The following is a 14,002-nucleotide window of genomic DNA, read 5'->3' as shown; positions in this document are numbered from 1 at the left end:
GCCATCAAGCACATCAAATGATGGGAGATGATAGCGTAAATGCTACTTAAAGAGCATCCCTTTATCTCTGAACATCACATTACACTCTTGGACAGATGACCTTGGAAAAGAAGGATAGAAGCGAGAGTAAATAAATAACAAAATGTTGGCCTATCTTACGCCTCCGGACTGCATGACTAGCTGTATTGTGTAATGCTCATTTGTAGTTGGAAAAGCACAAACACACTTTATTACTCGTAAAATAGTCAACCAGATAGTTGCCATTTAGCACAAGCCTTTTGTGAGTCATCATACAGCACACTGCACCACAGAAGGGTTAAACAAGCCCTTTTAAAAATGTTAGTAATTAGGCTATTTTAGTCACTGTAAGTCAAACATTTGTAAAATAACTGGAGACATTCACGCCAAGACTGAATAAATAGGCAAATGAACCTACATTACATCTCATCCACTTGATACACTAAAGAGAAGCACTTTCACTGCTGATGTCCACGAGGTGAACAAATGTTTCATGTTGACACTTCAGATGTGGAAAAACTGCCAGGTCTCAATATATGGAAAGAAATTGAGAAGAAACTAATAATCTGTCTATTGCCATACTTTTAGGAATACAAATCATGATATTTGATATTAGATTTATATGAGGGAGAAAATCTATATTATCTCAATTTGAGATCAGTTAAGTTATTTCATGTTGTCTACAGCTCTCAGTAAAGTAATCCTATTTTTATCCTGTGTATTGAAAAGGGTATTAGGCTATGCATAGCCTATATTACATAATCCCCTCACTAGGGAGTCAGGCTTTGATCTGAATGCCAACCCATCCCTAAATTCTCATCTACTGTAGCATTGTGAAGTTCCTCACATTGCACACTGTGGTCACATGATTAGGGCCATGATTTGAAACAAAAACTATTGATGTCCCTGACTGATGTACAAATAAGGCAGTCTAAATGGAAATTGTTCTTCTTCAGCTGGCAGGGAGGTGATGACATATCTTCAAATGTCTAGGGTGGAAATAGCATTGAAATCTTTCTATTGCATGCAATCGTCTGGCAGCTTTAATAGAGAAATGTTTGGGACAGACAGTTCAAACATTTGGAATTGACAAAATCTTTCATATCTACTTGATGAACTGACTGATCGTCTATTTACCTGGAGATATTCCCACAGGACTCAACACTAACACAGCTGATAGAACATCTGATTAATCCAATCATCCAATCTGATTAATCCAATCGTCCGATCTGATTAATCTGATCTGATTTGATTTGATCTGATTAAGTCAGTTGACATGTGTTCATCAATGGATTTTGCTCACCCTGTCTCCACACATTGCACCGAGGTGTGTGTTATTTATACACAACTCAATATTCTACACATAGCTTATAATTCTGCTGTCACTGTCTCATGGGAGGGCTCAAAGGCTGCCTATGCTGGAGTTAAAGCATGTTATTAATATTGCAATGTGGGAGGATCATTACAGGAAGACTCAGCTCTATTTTAACCTCCACTGTACTTTATTATTTACTCATTTCTGCAATGTGAACAAATTATTACTATGGTTAAAAGATGAGCTGAACAGAAGTGAAAGCAATATAATAAGCTATGCTTCCGTGGTTGGAAGTACAACCGCTACAAAAATTGGGACAGTACTGACTGAGTCATTGGGCTTTTTCTTGCAATCGATGAATAAACACAGAGAAATTAAGTGACAGAGATTTCCATCCGCCTATTGACAGCAGCAATTATAGAATGTATCCTCCTGAAAGGGTCAGCGACAGTGTGAGATAGAAGGAGCTGGCTGGTGATTGGCACAATGCACTTCGGCACTCATTGTCAATGGTGATGTGAAGGACAAACCGTTTGACATTGATGCTGGGCTGGAGGATAGGGGAGGGGGCAGAGGCGGTGCTGTCCCTAGACAGCACAGGTATTCTGTATGAGACATACAGAATCATACAGTCATACAGATTTAACAATGAATAACCCCAGATGTCAAACTCATAATCTGCGGTCCTGTTTCCATCTACAACAATGAACATAATATGGCATTCTAACTATTCAAAGGTGTTGACAGCAAGTCTCAAAAAGTGTGTACAAAATTAAAGAGCTGCAGGATATAACAACATAGAACACCTTATCACTTCCTCTAAAGTGAAAAACATTCATTTATAATGACTTTTCATGTCGACAGGCAGTGTGGTTTGCAAAACCCCTGAAGACAGAGTTTAGAAAATGCCAAAGCCTTAATTTCCTGAGTAATTTGATTCACCACATGCACATTGTGCACATTAATATAAAAAATGCTCTCCAAAAGGGCTGAAAGGAGTCCATTAATTGTAGACAAGGGAGTGGGGGTTGCATGGTTCAATACCTCTGGCTTATTAAAAAGGCGTCTTACCAGGAATCTAAATGTCAGAAGCCCTACAGGGAGGATCATGAGGATCCACAAGGAAAACAGGTGAGGAAACAATGCAGCAGGAAAATAATATTAATGTTGTCTGATGTTTGTTTACAGGATATGAGGCAGACGCTCTGTGACTGGCGGCGTTGACTAACCAGTGTCTGGATGAACAAACACAAGGTGGTTTGTGAATGCAATCTGAATAGTGCTCTGTATTACACATCCCTAATACAGTATGCTTGTGTGTTAATTGTGTTTATTGTTTCAAGCTTTTCACATCTACTTGATGGATTAAATACAAGAGGATGAGGCATTATGTTGCATCTAATTGAGGGTAACCAAGGAAACTAAAACAGACCGATGCTCTAAATGATCCCACCCAGTTCTGAAAGCACTAAAGTTGATTATCAACAACATGCTCAAATAGATACTGATAAAAGCCACATTGCTAGAGAGAAATATATCATAGATCTAGACCAGTATCAAATAGATACTGATAATAGCCACATTGCTAGAGAGAAATATATCCTAGATCTAGACCAAATACAACTTTCCAGTGAGTTCAAGAGTTCATAAGAAGTTGGCAAAATATGAGGATGCATTCCGTATCAGTGTGCTGCTCAATTTGAACTATGACCATTCCGACTGATAGCTTTTGGTGGTACAGTATTATGATAGGTCTTCAGGCCTATGACCTTGGCACTAAACAACCATATTTTTTTACTGCATATTGCTCTGCTGCCTCTCTCGTCATCTGGCAGCCACTGGCAGGGTCACATTCAGAACTTATATCCACTGATGACAACATGCACACACAGAGCAACGCCTGCAGTATACCAGCCAAATCAAGTCATATTTAAACAACATCCACTTTGTGATATAAAAACAACCTCTCCTTTTCAAACTGAATCCTCCTGCAAAAGCAACATGAGCTCAGAACGAACGCTCACATTGTTGGGCTGAGACCAATTTAGAGAACTCCATCAAAATGGCGGGAACCAGTCTATTTGATCGTTTACCTCTTCCAACAAGGTTGGCCTGCAAAAGGCCCACAAATCAATACAGTATTTTTTGACAAACCCATTTGCATCACGTTACTGTAGCAGTTTTGGCTACACAGAGTGTCCATAAACGCTGATTTTGAGCTGATGGGCATTTTGTTTATCCAGAAATAAAGATTCTGGACCATGTGAGTATCTCTTTGTAATGCAGGAGAAGTCCCACATCAAAGTCAATGTATATTCAATTACACATCAAAGTCAATATTTCAAATCTATCATGGTTTCTCACCTTGACCTAGAGCAATAAGATTTTTTTTTTTACAGATCAGTATGGCAAAAAGCTATTTCATGTTGAAGACAAATCTCATCTCACATAACAAGTAGTTAGAATGCATGCATTTTTGATCTTGGGAACAAATTGTGAGTTTGTACTCACAAATGTAACAACACAGTGTAGTCAAAGACTTAGTAACTTAGTTGTCCTGATCTGGTTACAAACATAGTAACGTTTTTGGGTTATTACCACTGGGTTATTACATATTTATTCACTAATTTCAGGATATCTTCTAAACTACCCACAATGCACAATTTTTGTCAACATCATATGGAGGATCTACTCAGCGCTACCAGATATTTGGATATAAATGACGAGAAACTTGTCTCCACCCTAACAATGGGATGTGTTGTCCACAGAGGGGACCTGCGGGTTGTCAAGCTCCCGCCTATTCCTCTCTTTGGATTGGTGGATATTTTAATACTTTTTGGAATATTCGATGAGGGGTGTTGACATCAGCCGCCTGTATTCAATTGATAGATACTATGCTACTAGCTACATGTCATACATATGCATAGCCATCTCCGATATAAAGTGTTTTTTCTCAAAGTTGCCGGGATGTCACATTTCCTACTTATATCAACACGCTCGTAACAACCTAAGCATTACGAAACTTCTATTTGATCAAATAAACCCCACGTATCAAATAACCCATAAAAATGTTTGTGGACCGAATTCGACACTCATTGCCCTCCATGCAACAAGCAACAGCCACCTGATGGAAAAGACAGATTTTTGGCCCAGTTGTCCCTCGCTTCACCTTTTCCTCTCTGGTGCTACCGAGTTCTTATCAGTGGCTTGTATGCTAGTTCGGTAGCTAGCTCAAGCTGGCTAACGTTAGCTACTCGCCATACTAGCATGTCATTATATTCCAGACCAAGTGTTTGCGGTGGTGAGCTACAGGAAGTGTGATCTGAACAAGAAGCAGACGTGGCAGGGGCGGCCATTCAGTGTGCTCGTCATTGACTTTGTGGCTGTGTTATATTGTGGGAACCAGTTAGCGCTGCAGGCTATGGTGCCTTCTCGTGGGCTCAAAACGAAAGAGAAAATTGTACCTTCTGCCTCTAATTTTCTAGTACCTCGTTCGTTCTCCTTTTGGTTTTGTCAACTTTCCGACATGTTCGATGTGAAGTAGGCTACGGGAGTTTTGTAACATTTCCACATTATGCAACCCAGGGGCACTATTAAAGGTAATTTCTGACAAAATGCCACCCAATTCTAGGACAGGGGAGTGAGATTGCAGTGAGTGCACATCAGACATCTATACTAGCAGAACTGACCTGATTTCTGGCCATGCGACTTGTGTCTAAACGGTCAAATCTGATTTACTTGCCTTCAAGGTGTTTTTAGGCAGTTATTTGGCTTGTTGCTTGCTATCTACTCAATTTGACACAAACATGTGGTAGCTAGTTAATTGTTTACAAACAAATTAGGTTATGTACTAGAAAGTTAATCAGCTACCTAGCTAGTTGACTGCTGTGGCTTGCCAAAAAATAACTACTTTTGAAAGTTGGATTATCTTATCCTTTGAGGTTTTAAGTGTTCTTACACTATGATTTTGAACATTCAAAGCAACTGGGAAACGTTCATTGCAGGAATTGTCACCTTAGCTTGCTACATAACTGAGTGATTGGACATACGAGCACCACCAATCAGCCTACACTGCTGAGCACACACCCTCGTTACTATGACAACTAGCGTAGCCATGTCAGTAAACGACTGCTGTCTGAACCAATGATTAATATATACACTAGATGACTAAGTGGGACGCTGTGTTGAAGCCACCGTGCCTCCATATTTTCACTCCCCCATTGTTGTAAAAAATTGTTTGGAAGCTATAGAAATGCATCTATTGATGTCTACATTCGTTTTTGACGTATGTATTCTATTACAGACACCTTAATACATGCAGACAAGGCGCCTGGAAAAGCAAGCTTAATGTACCACCTGCTGGTGGTAATTTGTACTACAGTATACAGTGCATTCGGGAAAGTATTCAGATCCCTTCTCTTTTTCCACATTTTGTTACTTTACAGCTGTATTCTAAAATGGATGAAATACAACATTTTACTCATCAATCTACACACAATACCCCATAATGACAAAGCAACAGCAGATCCTCTCAAGCTCTGTCAGGTTGGATGGATAGCATTGCTGCACAACTATTTTCAGGTCTCTCCAGAGATGTTTGATCGGGTTCAAGTCCAGGCTCTGGCTGAGACACTCAAGGACATTCAGAGACTTGTCCCGAAGCCACTCCTATGTTGTCTTGGCTGTGTGCTTAGGGTCATTGTCCTGTTGGAAGGTGAGCCTTCGCCCCTATTCTGAGGTCCTGAGCACTCCCAGTCCCCACAGCATAATGCTGCCACCACCATGCTTCACCATATGGATGGTGCCAGGTTTCCTCCAGACGTGACACTTGGCATTCAGGCCAAAGAGTTCAATCTTGGTTTCATCAGACCAGAGAATGTTTGTCATGGTCTGGGATTCTTTAGGTGTCTTTTGGTAAACTCCAAGTGGGCTGTCATGTTCCTTTTACTGAGGAGTGGCTTCCGTCTGGCCACTCTACCATAAAGGCCTGATTGGTGGAGTGCTGCAGAGATGGTTGTCCTTCTGGAAGGTTCTCCCATCTCCACAGAGGAACTCTAGAGTTCTGTCAGAGTGACCATCAGGTTATTGGTCACCTCCCTGACCAAGGTCCTTCTCCCCCGATTGCTCAGTTTGGCTGGGCGGCCAGCACTAGGATGAGTCTTGGTGGTTCCAAAATTAAATTTAAGAATGATGGAAGCCACTGTGTTCTTGGGGACCTTCAATGCTGCATACATTTTTTGGTACCCTTACCCAGATCTGTGCCTCGACACAATCCTGTCTTGGGGCTCTACGGAAAATGCCTTTGACCTCATGGCTTGGTTTTTGCTCTGACATGCACTGTCAACTGTGGGACCTTATGTAGACAGGTGTGGGCCTTTCCAAATCATGTCCAATCAATTGAATTTACCACAGGTGGACTCCAATCAAGTTGTAGAAACAGCTCAAGGATGATCAATGGAAACAGGATACACCTGAGCTCAATTTCGAGTCTCATAGCAAAGGGACTGAATACTTTTGTAAATAAGATATTTCTGTTTTTTATTTTTAATACATTTGCAAACATTTCTAAAAAACAGTTTTCGCTTTGTGATTATGGGGTATTATGTGTGGATTGCTGAGGATTTTTTGTATTTAATCCATTTTAGAATAAGGCTGTAACGTAACAAAATGTGGAAAAAGTCAAGGGGTCTGAATCATTTCTAAATGCACTGTTCATTAATTGGCGCACTAGCACGCATTACATAAATTCACTCTGAGGTGGTTGAAACTGCATTCTAATGTTGACTTCGCTTAAAGAAAACGGTATCAGGCGAAGTGTTTTAGGCATAAAGAAAACAGTGTCAAGCGTTTTATGCATAAGGAAAACGGTATCAAGCGAGGTGTTTTATGCATGCTCAGTTTTTGGGTCTGGGGGCTGATCGAGTGGAAATTGGAAATGGAAGTTAAGGAACATCCCCATTGGGGTTTTTTTTTTATGGGGAAAAGTCTGCAATGAAACTGACATTAAATGTGGAGAATGACACATTTGCATCTGTTGTCCATCAAGTAGCCTATTAATTTACTGTATATGCCATTCTAGACTACTATTTGATACAATAAATATGTTGAAATGACGATATCACTGCAAATTAACTCTGCCACTAGTGTAGCCTACCTGGAGCTGGCAAACCAATTTAATAAATAGCCTATAACTTCAGTTTATTGTTGTTGTAGCCTTATGTTATTATGCAATAATAATGAACATGTTTTGTTAATTAAATTGGAAGTTATCAAAGATCTATCGCAATTGCCGATCAGTTGTTAGAAAGCGTTAGATTGACTGTAACAGTAGACAGATTAGGCTACAGGAACAAAATTACGACCCCATCCTCAGTAGCCTATTCCAGCAGGCTATTGGGAAACACAAGCACTTCTTGCCTCGTAATCACCTTGCTAATCATGTCGAATACATTTGTCTGTTAATTTGAACTAAGCAAGCTGCTAAATCGTTGAGTTCACATCTTGCCTAGCCTACTGTAGACTATCTGAAATGAGATGCAGGCCTATCAGGGGTTATAAACTACCTGCCTTTATCTAAGCAAACCATGGCAAAGTTGAATTACAATCATAAACCCAGATTTTAGTCTGTAGTCTGTGCCTATTGAAATGACAAGTCAATCTCGCAAATGGGCCATTTATAAAGCTTTGAAGTCTTAACATCTGGCACATAATAACAGCACAATTGCCAGAAAACAGCCTAACATTCTTTTTTTATGTTCTTCCAAGGGTTTCTTGCTCAGAGGTTTCGAGATCCTCTGTCCAACTTTCATCACTCAAACTCTCCTGTCAGATTGATCTATAGTTATGCACATCCGCAAAGGGGATTTATTTACAATTATACACCTGGTTCGAGGCCTGAATGCTGATTGGCTGAAAGCTGTGGTATATAAAACCATATACCACAGGTGTGACAAAAAACACTTTTTACTGTTTTAATTATGTTGGTAACCAGTTTATAATGTGAATAAGGCACCAGGAGGGTTTGTGGTATATGGCCATGCTTAAGAACAGCCCTTAGCCGGGGAATATTGGCCATATACCATAACCCTTTGTGCCTTATTGCTTAATCATAGCAGCCAAATGAGTTAAATTGACATCCAATGATGGAAAATGATCTGACGAGTTTAATAAGGGCGAATTGTCTTTTCTCTTACGACGTATTCAAATGCCTTTATTACATCCTGTCATAGCTCATAATTATAAATATTTTGAGGAAAACCTCATTTTGCTTCAAACGTCATTACAAGTTACTACGATATTCCTTTTTATTTGCCTCGACAACGTTATGGAAAAAGGGTTTATTGTATAAAAATGGCAACCCCTCTCTTGCTTAAAAAAAAAATGTTGGCCTAGTTTTCAGGCCTTTTGGGCTGGTTTAGTGGTCAATGGGCTTGAAATTATAGCTAGACCTGGCAACTCTCCTTGTAACTTGCTATTTGGACAGTCAGTATTCCGAAACTGATTTTAGCATTAAGGCCTGCAGTGTGAACAAGGCTTAAGTAATGTTTGACATCCAAAGCCACTGAAGCGTAGGAGAAATGGAGTGTTGTACAGTAGCACGGTGAATTTAGACCAATTTCTTCCAACATGAAGAGTGAAAATCAGGATTTTCCCTGAAGGGGGCAGCTGTGAAAAACAAGACGAAGTTCTCTGTCAAGTGTCTGAGCAACAGACGGGGAGGGACTTTGATGACAGAGGTTCAACTCGAGTGCATCAGCATCTCTCTTCTCTGCAGTAGAACGTCTAGAGAGCTGATTATTTTGCCGCACAATGACTAAGTTGTCAAAAATGTGTAAGTCGCTCTGGATAAGAGCGTCTGCTAAATGACTTAAATGTAAATGTAAAAACAGAATGCAATTCATGGTCAAGTGATGTGACAGGGAATGAAGAGACGATGATGATACAATGAAGACCAAGTATGCCAGACATAACAAAATGCTATATCCAATGTATGGGACCAAATCACCAGTTGACTGAAAGTATTATGAATTGAGTATTAACGTTAGAATTAACTTGATTTTACATCTACATACTGAGAGTGCAGTGCACTTCTTTATAGACAAGCCTGTGGAAATAGCCTAAAGTAATCAGACATTTTGAGGAGTGCAGCTTGGTCACTCAAAACAGGACTGTAATCCTGAAGACAGAAAATGTTCCATTTCCATGCAAAGATTTATCTACAGGGTATAGTTTACAAAAATGTCTAAATTTAAGTCACTCTGACATGGCGTACCCTGATTCCCCCACTCAGTGTAATCGTCAAAGTGCTAAAGTTGAGCTTCTCTACAACTCTGTGCCATTTCCCAACATGTATTTCTAATTAACATCATCTGGGTCCTACCTCCTTGTGGAAAAGAATACATTATTTTTGTCAGTTCAATGCAGACAAAGCTCCTGGAAAAGCGAGCTACATATGCCACCTGCTGGTGGTAAATTGTATTACAAATAATGTACATTCGGAAAGTATTGAGACCCCTCAACATTTTCTACATTTTGTTATGTTACAGCTTTATTCTAAAATTGATTAAATTGTTTTTTTCCCTTCATCAATTTGCACACAATACCCCATAATGACAAAGCAAAGACATGTTTTTAGAAATGTACATACACTACCGTTCAAAAGTTTGGGGTCACTTAGAAATGTCCATATTTTGAGAGTGGTGTTTTGTCTTTCCACATAGCAAACTCATAGGCCTACATCTTTATTATCCATCATTCCAGACACTAGGTAGACTTCCCAGCAATAAAAGTGTTTGCATGATTAATGCCTTAGCAAAGGAATTTCCATGTGCCCTACCGTACTGACATTCCCACAGAAGAACATTGTTTCGTAACGTTCTCGGAACAATTTGAGAACATGACTTTAAATAGAACCATGAGGAAACTTGTAGGAAACGTTATGCTTAAGTACTGAAATTCCCACAGAAGAACACTGTTTCTTAACGTTCCCTGAACTATTTGATAAAATTCCCAGTGTCAAACCATTTGGGAAATGTTTCTAGAACATTACCAAAAATGTAATTAAATATAACCATGTTTGAACTCTTAGGAAACGTTTTGTTAAAGTAATGAAATACCAAGAAAATAATGTTTATTTTGTCAAGTTCTTTAAATTTGTGAAGAATGCTCCAAAGACAAGCAACTATTCTGCACCATTCCCAGAAAGTTGTGGGAAGGTTGTATGCAAAATCGCCATAGGAGAACCCCACTCTTACCAAACTCTAGAAACATGATTTTCAGAACGTTATGTGCTAGCTGGGTCATTTCAGATTAAAGTCTCCTACTGGACTGTTGGTAGTACTTCTGTGGCTTTCAGTTCAACTAACACAGGAAGTGATGTCAACCAACCCAGGCTCTGCCTTTCTGCTGTCTTCATAATGATGCTATCACACAGGACTCTGTTGAAAAGCAGCTTTAAACCAATTTAAAGCCAATTCAAAATTGCTTGTGGTCCTTTCCCACTGGGTATACACAGGTTGAATCAACGTTGTTTCCACGTCATTTCAATGAAATTCTGTTGAACCAACTTGGAATAGACATTGAATTGACATCTGTGCCCAGTGGGTTTCTTCTCTTATGTACTTACTGTACGCACCACCTTTCCAAGTAAGCACAATTAATTAAAAGAATGTTCTGTTGCAAAAAGATTAGAGAATGTCAATCAAAAGATAATGAAATAATCCAACTATCTTGTTCAGTTTTCAGTATTGACTGTACCTACTAGTTGTAATTGGTTGAGGTCATGTCATGTCCTGTTGGGGGGGGGGCATGGTAAGTTTTGCTAGGCTGCAATGTGTGGTGAAAGTGTTGCCTTACAGGAAGTAAAATAAACAGAGCAGTGTTGAGAAAGCTCCAACAGGTATTGGCAACATGCTTCTGCTCTTCTCTGGCTTGTGCCTGTGCTCAATTGGTAAGCTCTTTTAATTAACACGATGAAATTGTGAGTGTTCAATTGAAGTTGGAGGTTTTGCGTGTCATGTTTGTGAAGCCAATTGGTTGTCTTGGTTTTCTGAGGATCAGAGAATTTTGTCAACTTCTTCAGTGTAACACTTCTGATTACTTTACCATAACATAACTACACCAATATCTGTTATTACAAAACATTTAAATAATGAATTGTCTCTTTGATCAGTAGCAATGCATGACAGTTAGTGATCATTCTTATGCAATATAACAGATTTACATCCTGCTTGATTTCTGTAATCGTGTTAGGGTTAGGCCCTTATGGCTTGGCTTCACTTTGTTTATGAGGAGTCAGATTTCTCTGCTCATGTTGACTGACTATTTATCAGTATGAGAAAAATATATTGTGTGTCACTTGTCTTTGGCTACAGTTCTGGCTTTCAGTAATAGCACAGTCTAATATGTGTGTGTGTGTGTGTGTGTGTGTGTGTGTGTGTGTGTGTGTGTGTGTGTGTGTGTGTGTGTGTGTGTGTGTGTGTGTGTGTGTGTGTGTGTGTGTGTGTGTGTGTGTGTGTGTGTGTGTGTGTGTGTGTGTGTGTGCGCGCGCGCGCGCGTGTGTTTCTCGCGCAAAGACTGTGAAAATGCAGTGTAGATAGGCATGCCAACACCACGTAGATGAGTTACAACCAACAAAAAAACAAGTAGGCCTACATAAATGAAAACAATAACACGTCAGGTACAGTACATGTCCACTGCCCAAGCCAACACCAAACAAAGGATACCTTGTTTATTTTTATTTTTCATTAGTATTACTCTTTTTTAGTATTAGTTCTTAGGGTCAAGAATTACCTGTCTCATGTTACTAATTATATTGCCTTTCGGTGTGCTGATTGTTGGCCTGTTTACTTATGTTTTGCTTATTTAAAAAACAATTTTTTGTTTATTATGTTTTGTTTTTCAGGCTAATTATTATACTTTTTTGGGGGTGGGGCAGGGGGGAAATTGTATATTTATTTTGTTGTGATCTAAAAGCATTAAATACAAAAATGTAATATGTATAAAAATGATTTACTGTTTGTAGGAGTGTAAAACCTGTAGTACTGTAAACAGACTGTTACCCTAATTTAACAAACATTTGTGAATGGTGTTGAGTAAGCGCTTTTATTTGTTTCCAGTCAGTTGCCAAAGGTATACGTCTGTGCCTGGCTCTCCCTATAACATCAGCACGGGTAACAAGGGGGTCCTAAAGGCAGTGCTTCACGGGGCCTATTCATTTAACAACCAGACCAATGATGCTTTTCTCTTCAAGCCATCTGCAATCGAGAAAGCAGAAAGACAGGTATGGGGGGGCAGACAATAACTTTGACCTTCATGCTGAACTTATTTGGCTAAAAACCTGTTAGTGATCATATATAAAATGTGTGGCATATGGTATGGTTCACAATATACTGTAGTTGGACTTCACCAGCGAGGCATAAACGTCTTCAGTTCAACATAGCTTTCTGTTACAGCTTGTAAAGGGGTTCAAATACATTCTGGAAGTAGACCTCTCACGGACTGTGTGCCGCAAAAAGGGGCACAGAGACGCAGACCTGGCCAACTGCAAGCTCCAACCAGATGGTTTGTTACAGCAGGTATTGTACAGTACACACTATGTTTTTAGTGCAGAATTAACAAAAGTTGGAAGAACAGCAGTGTGGATTGAATTTAAATATGATACAGTATGTCGAAGTTGTATGTATAGCAATTGGGTAAAGACCAGCACTCATTTTGGCTGACAAGTGGAAAGGATCATGGCTAAAAGTCATAACATTGTAGATTGTTATTTTTAATAGAGGACGTGTTTGTCTTTCAGACCTTCCACTGTGACTTTGAGGTTTGGACTATGCCTTGGCTCCACTTCATGAAGACTACCTATTTTCTTTGCAGTCCATCTGACCGACCTTCCACTTCTTCATGAAACCCAATCCTTCCTCATTTCAATATTCTGAGGAAATTACTAAACTGTTTCCTTCTTAACATGGTCATATAACTGTGTATATTAAAATAGTTCACTATTTTAAAACTTGATGTTAGATGATTCCTCACCCTGAAAGTAGTCTACGGGCCAGGAGAAACTGTCATCCATGGTTCAGTTTCCTTTAAACAGCCACTACAAACTTCAGATAAGTTTATCCACTACAAGATAACAATCAATGGAAGTGATGGGGTCATGTGAGCATGTTTTTTTGTTGTTGTTGAAATGGCCAAATCACCTTTAAGTAACATCAGAACAAATATGGAGTTGATTTGAATTTGGACATTAAAAAACTTCCATCACTTCCATTGATTGTTAGCTTGGGGTTGGTTAAGGTTAGCTGAAGATTGTAGTGGCTGTTTAAAGAAAACGGAACCATGGATTACAGTTTCTCTTGGCCCATAGACTACTTTCAGGGTGAGGAACCATCTAACATCAATTTGTAAAATAGTGAACTACTCCTTTAACGTATAGTCAAACAATGGCAATTTCCATGTCTTGGGTAGCTATATGATTTTCAGGCCTTTCAAGTCTAACTTACACAGCTACAACAACCGAAAGGCACCTAACCTTGTATTTTATCCGATAATAAAATGGTAGACTGCTTTGACCCTTGCAAATTATATACCGAACTATAAATAATCACGTTTTGGCCTGAGTTAGGGCCTGCACAGACTCTAATCAACAAGCTCTGATAAAAAAACAGAACC

At 39.3% G+C, this 14,002-nt stretch overlaps 1 protein-coding gene across 2 annotated transcripts; it reads left to right on the top strand.

Moving 5' to 3' along the window:
* The first annotated feature begins 4,789 nt into the window (after window positions 1-4,789).
* Window positions 4,790-13,912, top strand: LOC115193888 (cystatin-F). 2 transcript variants are annotated; one of them, XM_029753017.1, is made up of 4 exons: window positions 4,790-4,932; window positions 12,451-12,614; window positions 12,787-12,909; window positions 13,131-13,912. In XM_029753017.1, exons 1-4 carry the CDS (start codon window positions 4,908-4,910, stop codon window positions 13,233-13,235), a joined length of 417 nt encoding a protein of 138 aa, XP_029608877.1. In that variant the 5' UTR covers window positions 4,790-4,907; the 3' UTR covers window positions 13,236-13,912. The 2 variants fall into 2 exon arrangements, with proteins under 2 accessions (XP_029608877.1, XP_029608876.1); XM_029753016.1 differs by lacking the exon at window positions 4,790-4,932 and adding an exon at window positions 11,187-11,282.
* Window positions 13,913-14,002: the final 90 nt, after the last annotated feature.

This window comes from Salmo trutta, chromosome 5 (genome assembly GCF_901001165.1).
Source record: "Salmo trutta chromosome 5, fSalTru1.1, whole genome shotgun sequence".
Taxonomy (NCBI): domain Eukaryota; kingdom Metazoa; phylum Chordata; class Actinopteri; order Salmoniformes; family Salmonidae; genus Salmo; species Salmo trutta.
Note: the sequence above shows the minus strand (reverse complement) of the source record. Positions and strands in the feature narration are given on the sequence as shown.

Coding starts and splice junctions, on each gene's coding strand:
- LOC115193888 (XM_029753016.1), top strand. CDS start 11,243: ATGCTTCTGCTCTTCTCTGGCTTGTGCCTGTGCTCAATTG. Junction 11,283..12,450: donor CTTGTGCCTGTGCTCAATTG/GTAAGCTCTTTT, acceptor ATTTGTTTCCAG/TCAGTTGCCAAAGGTATACG. Junction 12,615..12,786: donor TCGAGAAAGCAGAAAGACAG/GTATGGGGGGGC, acceptor TTTCTGTTACAG/CTTGTAAAGGGGTTCAAATA.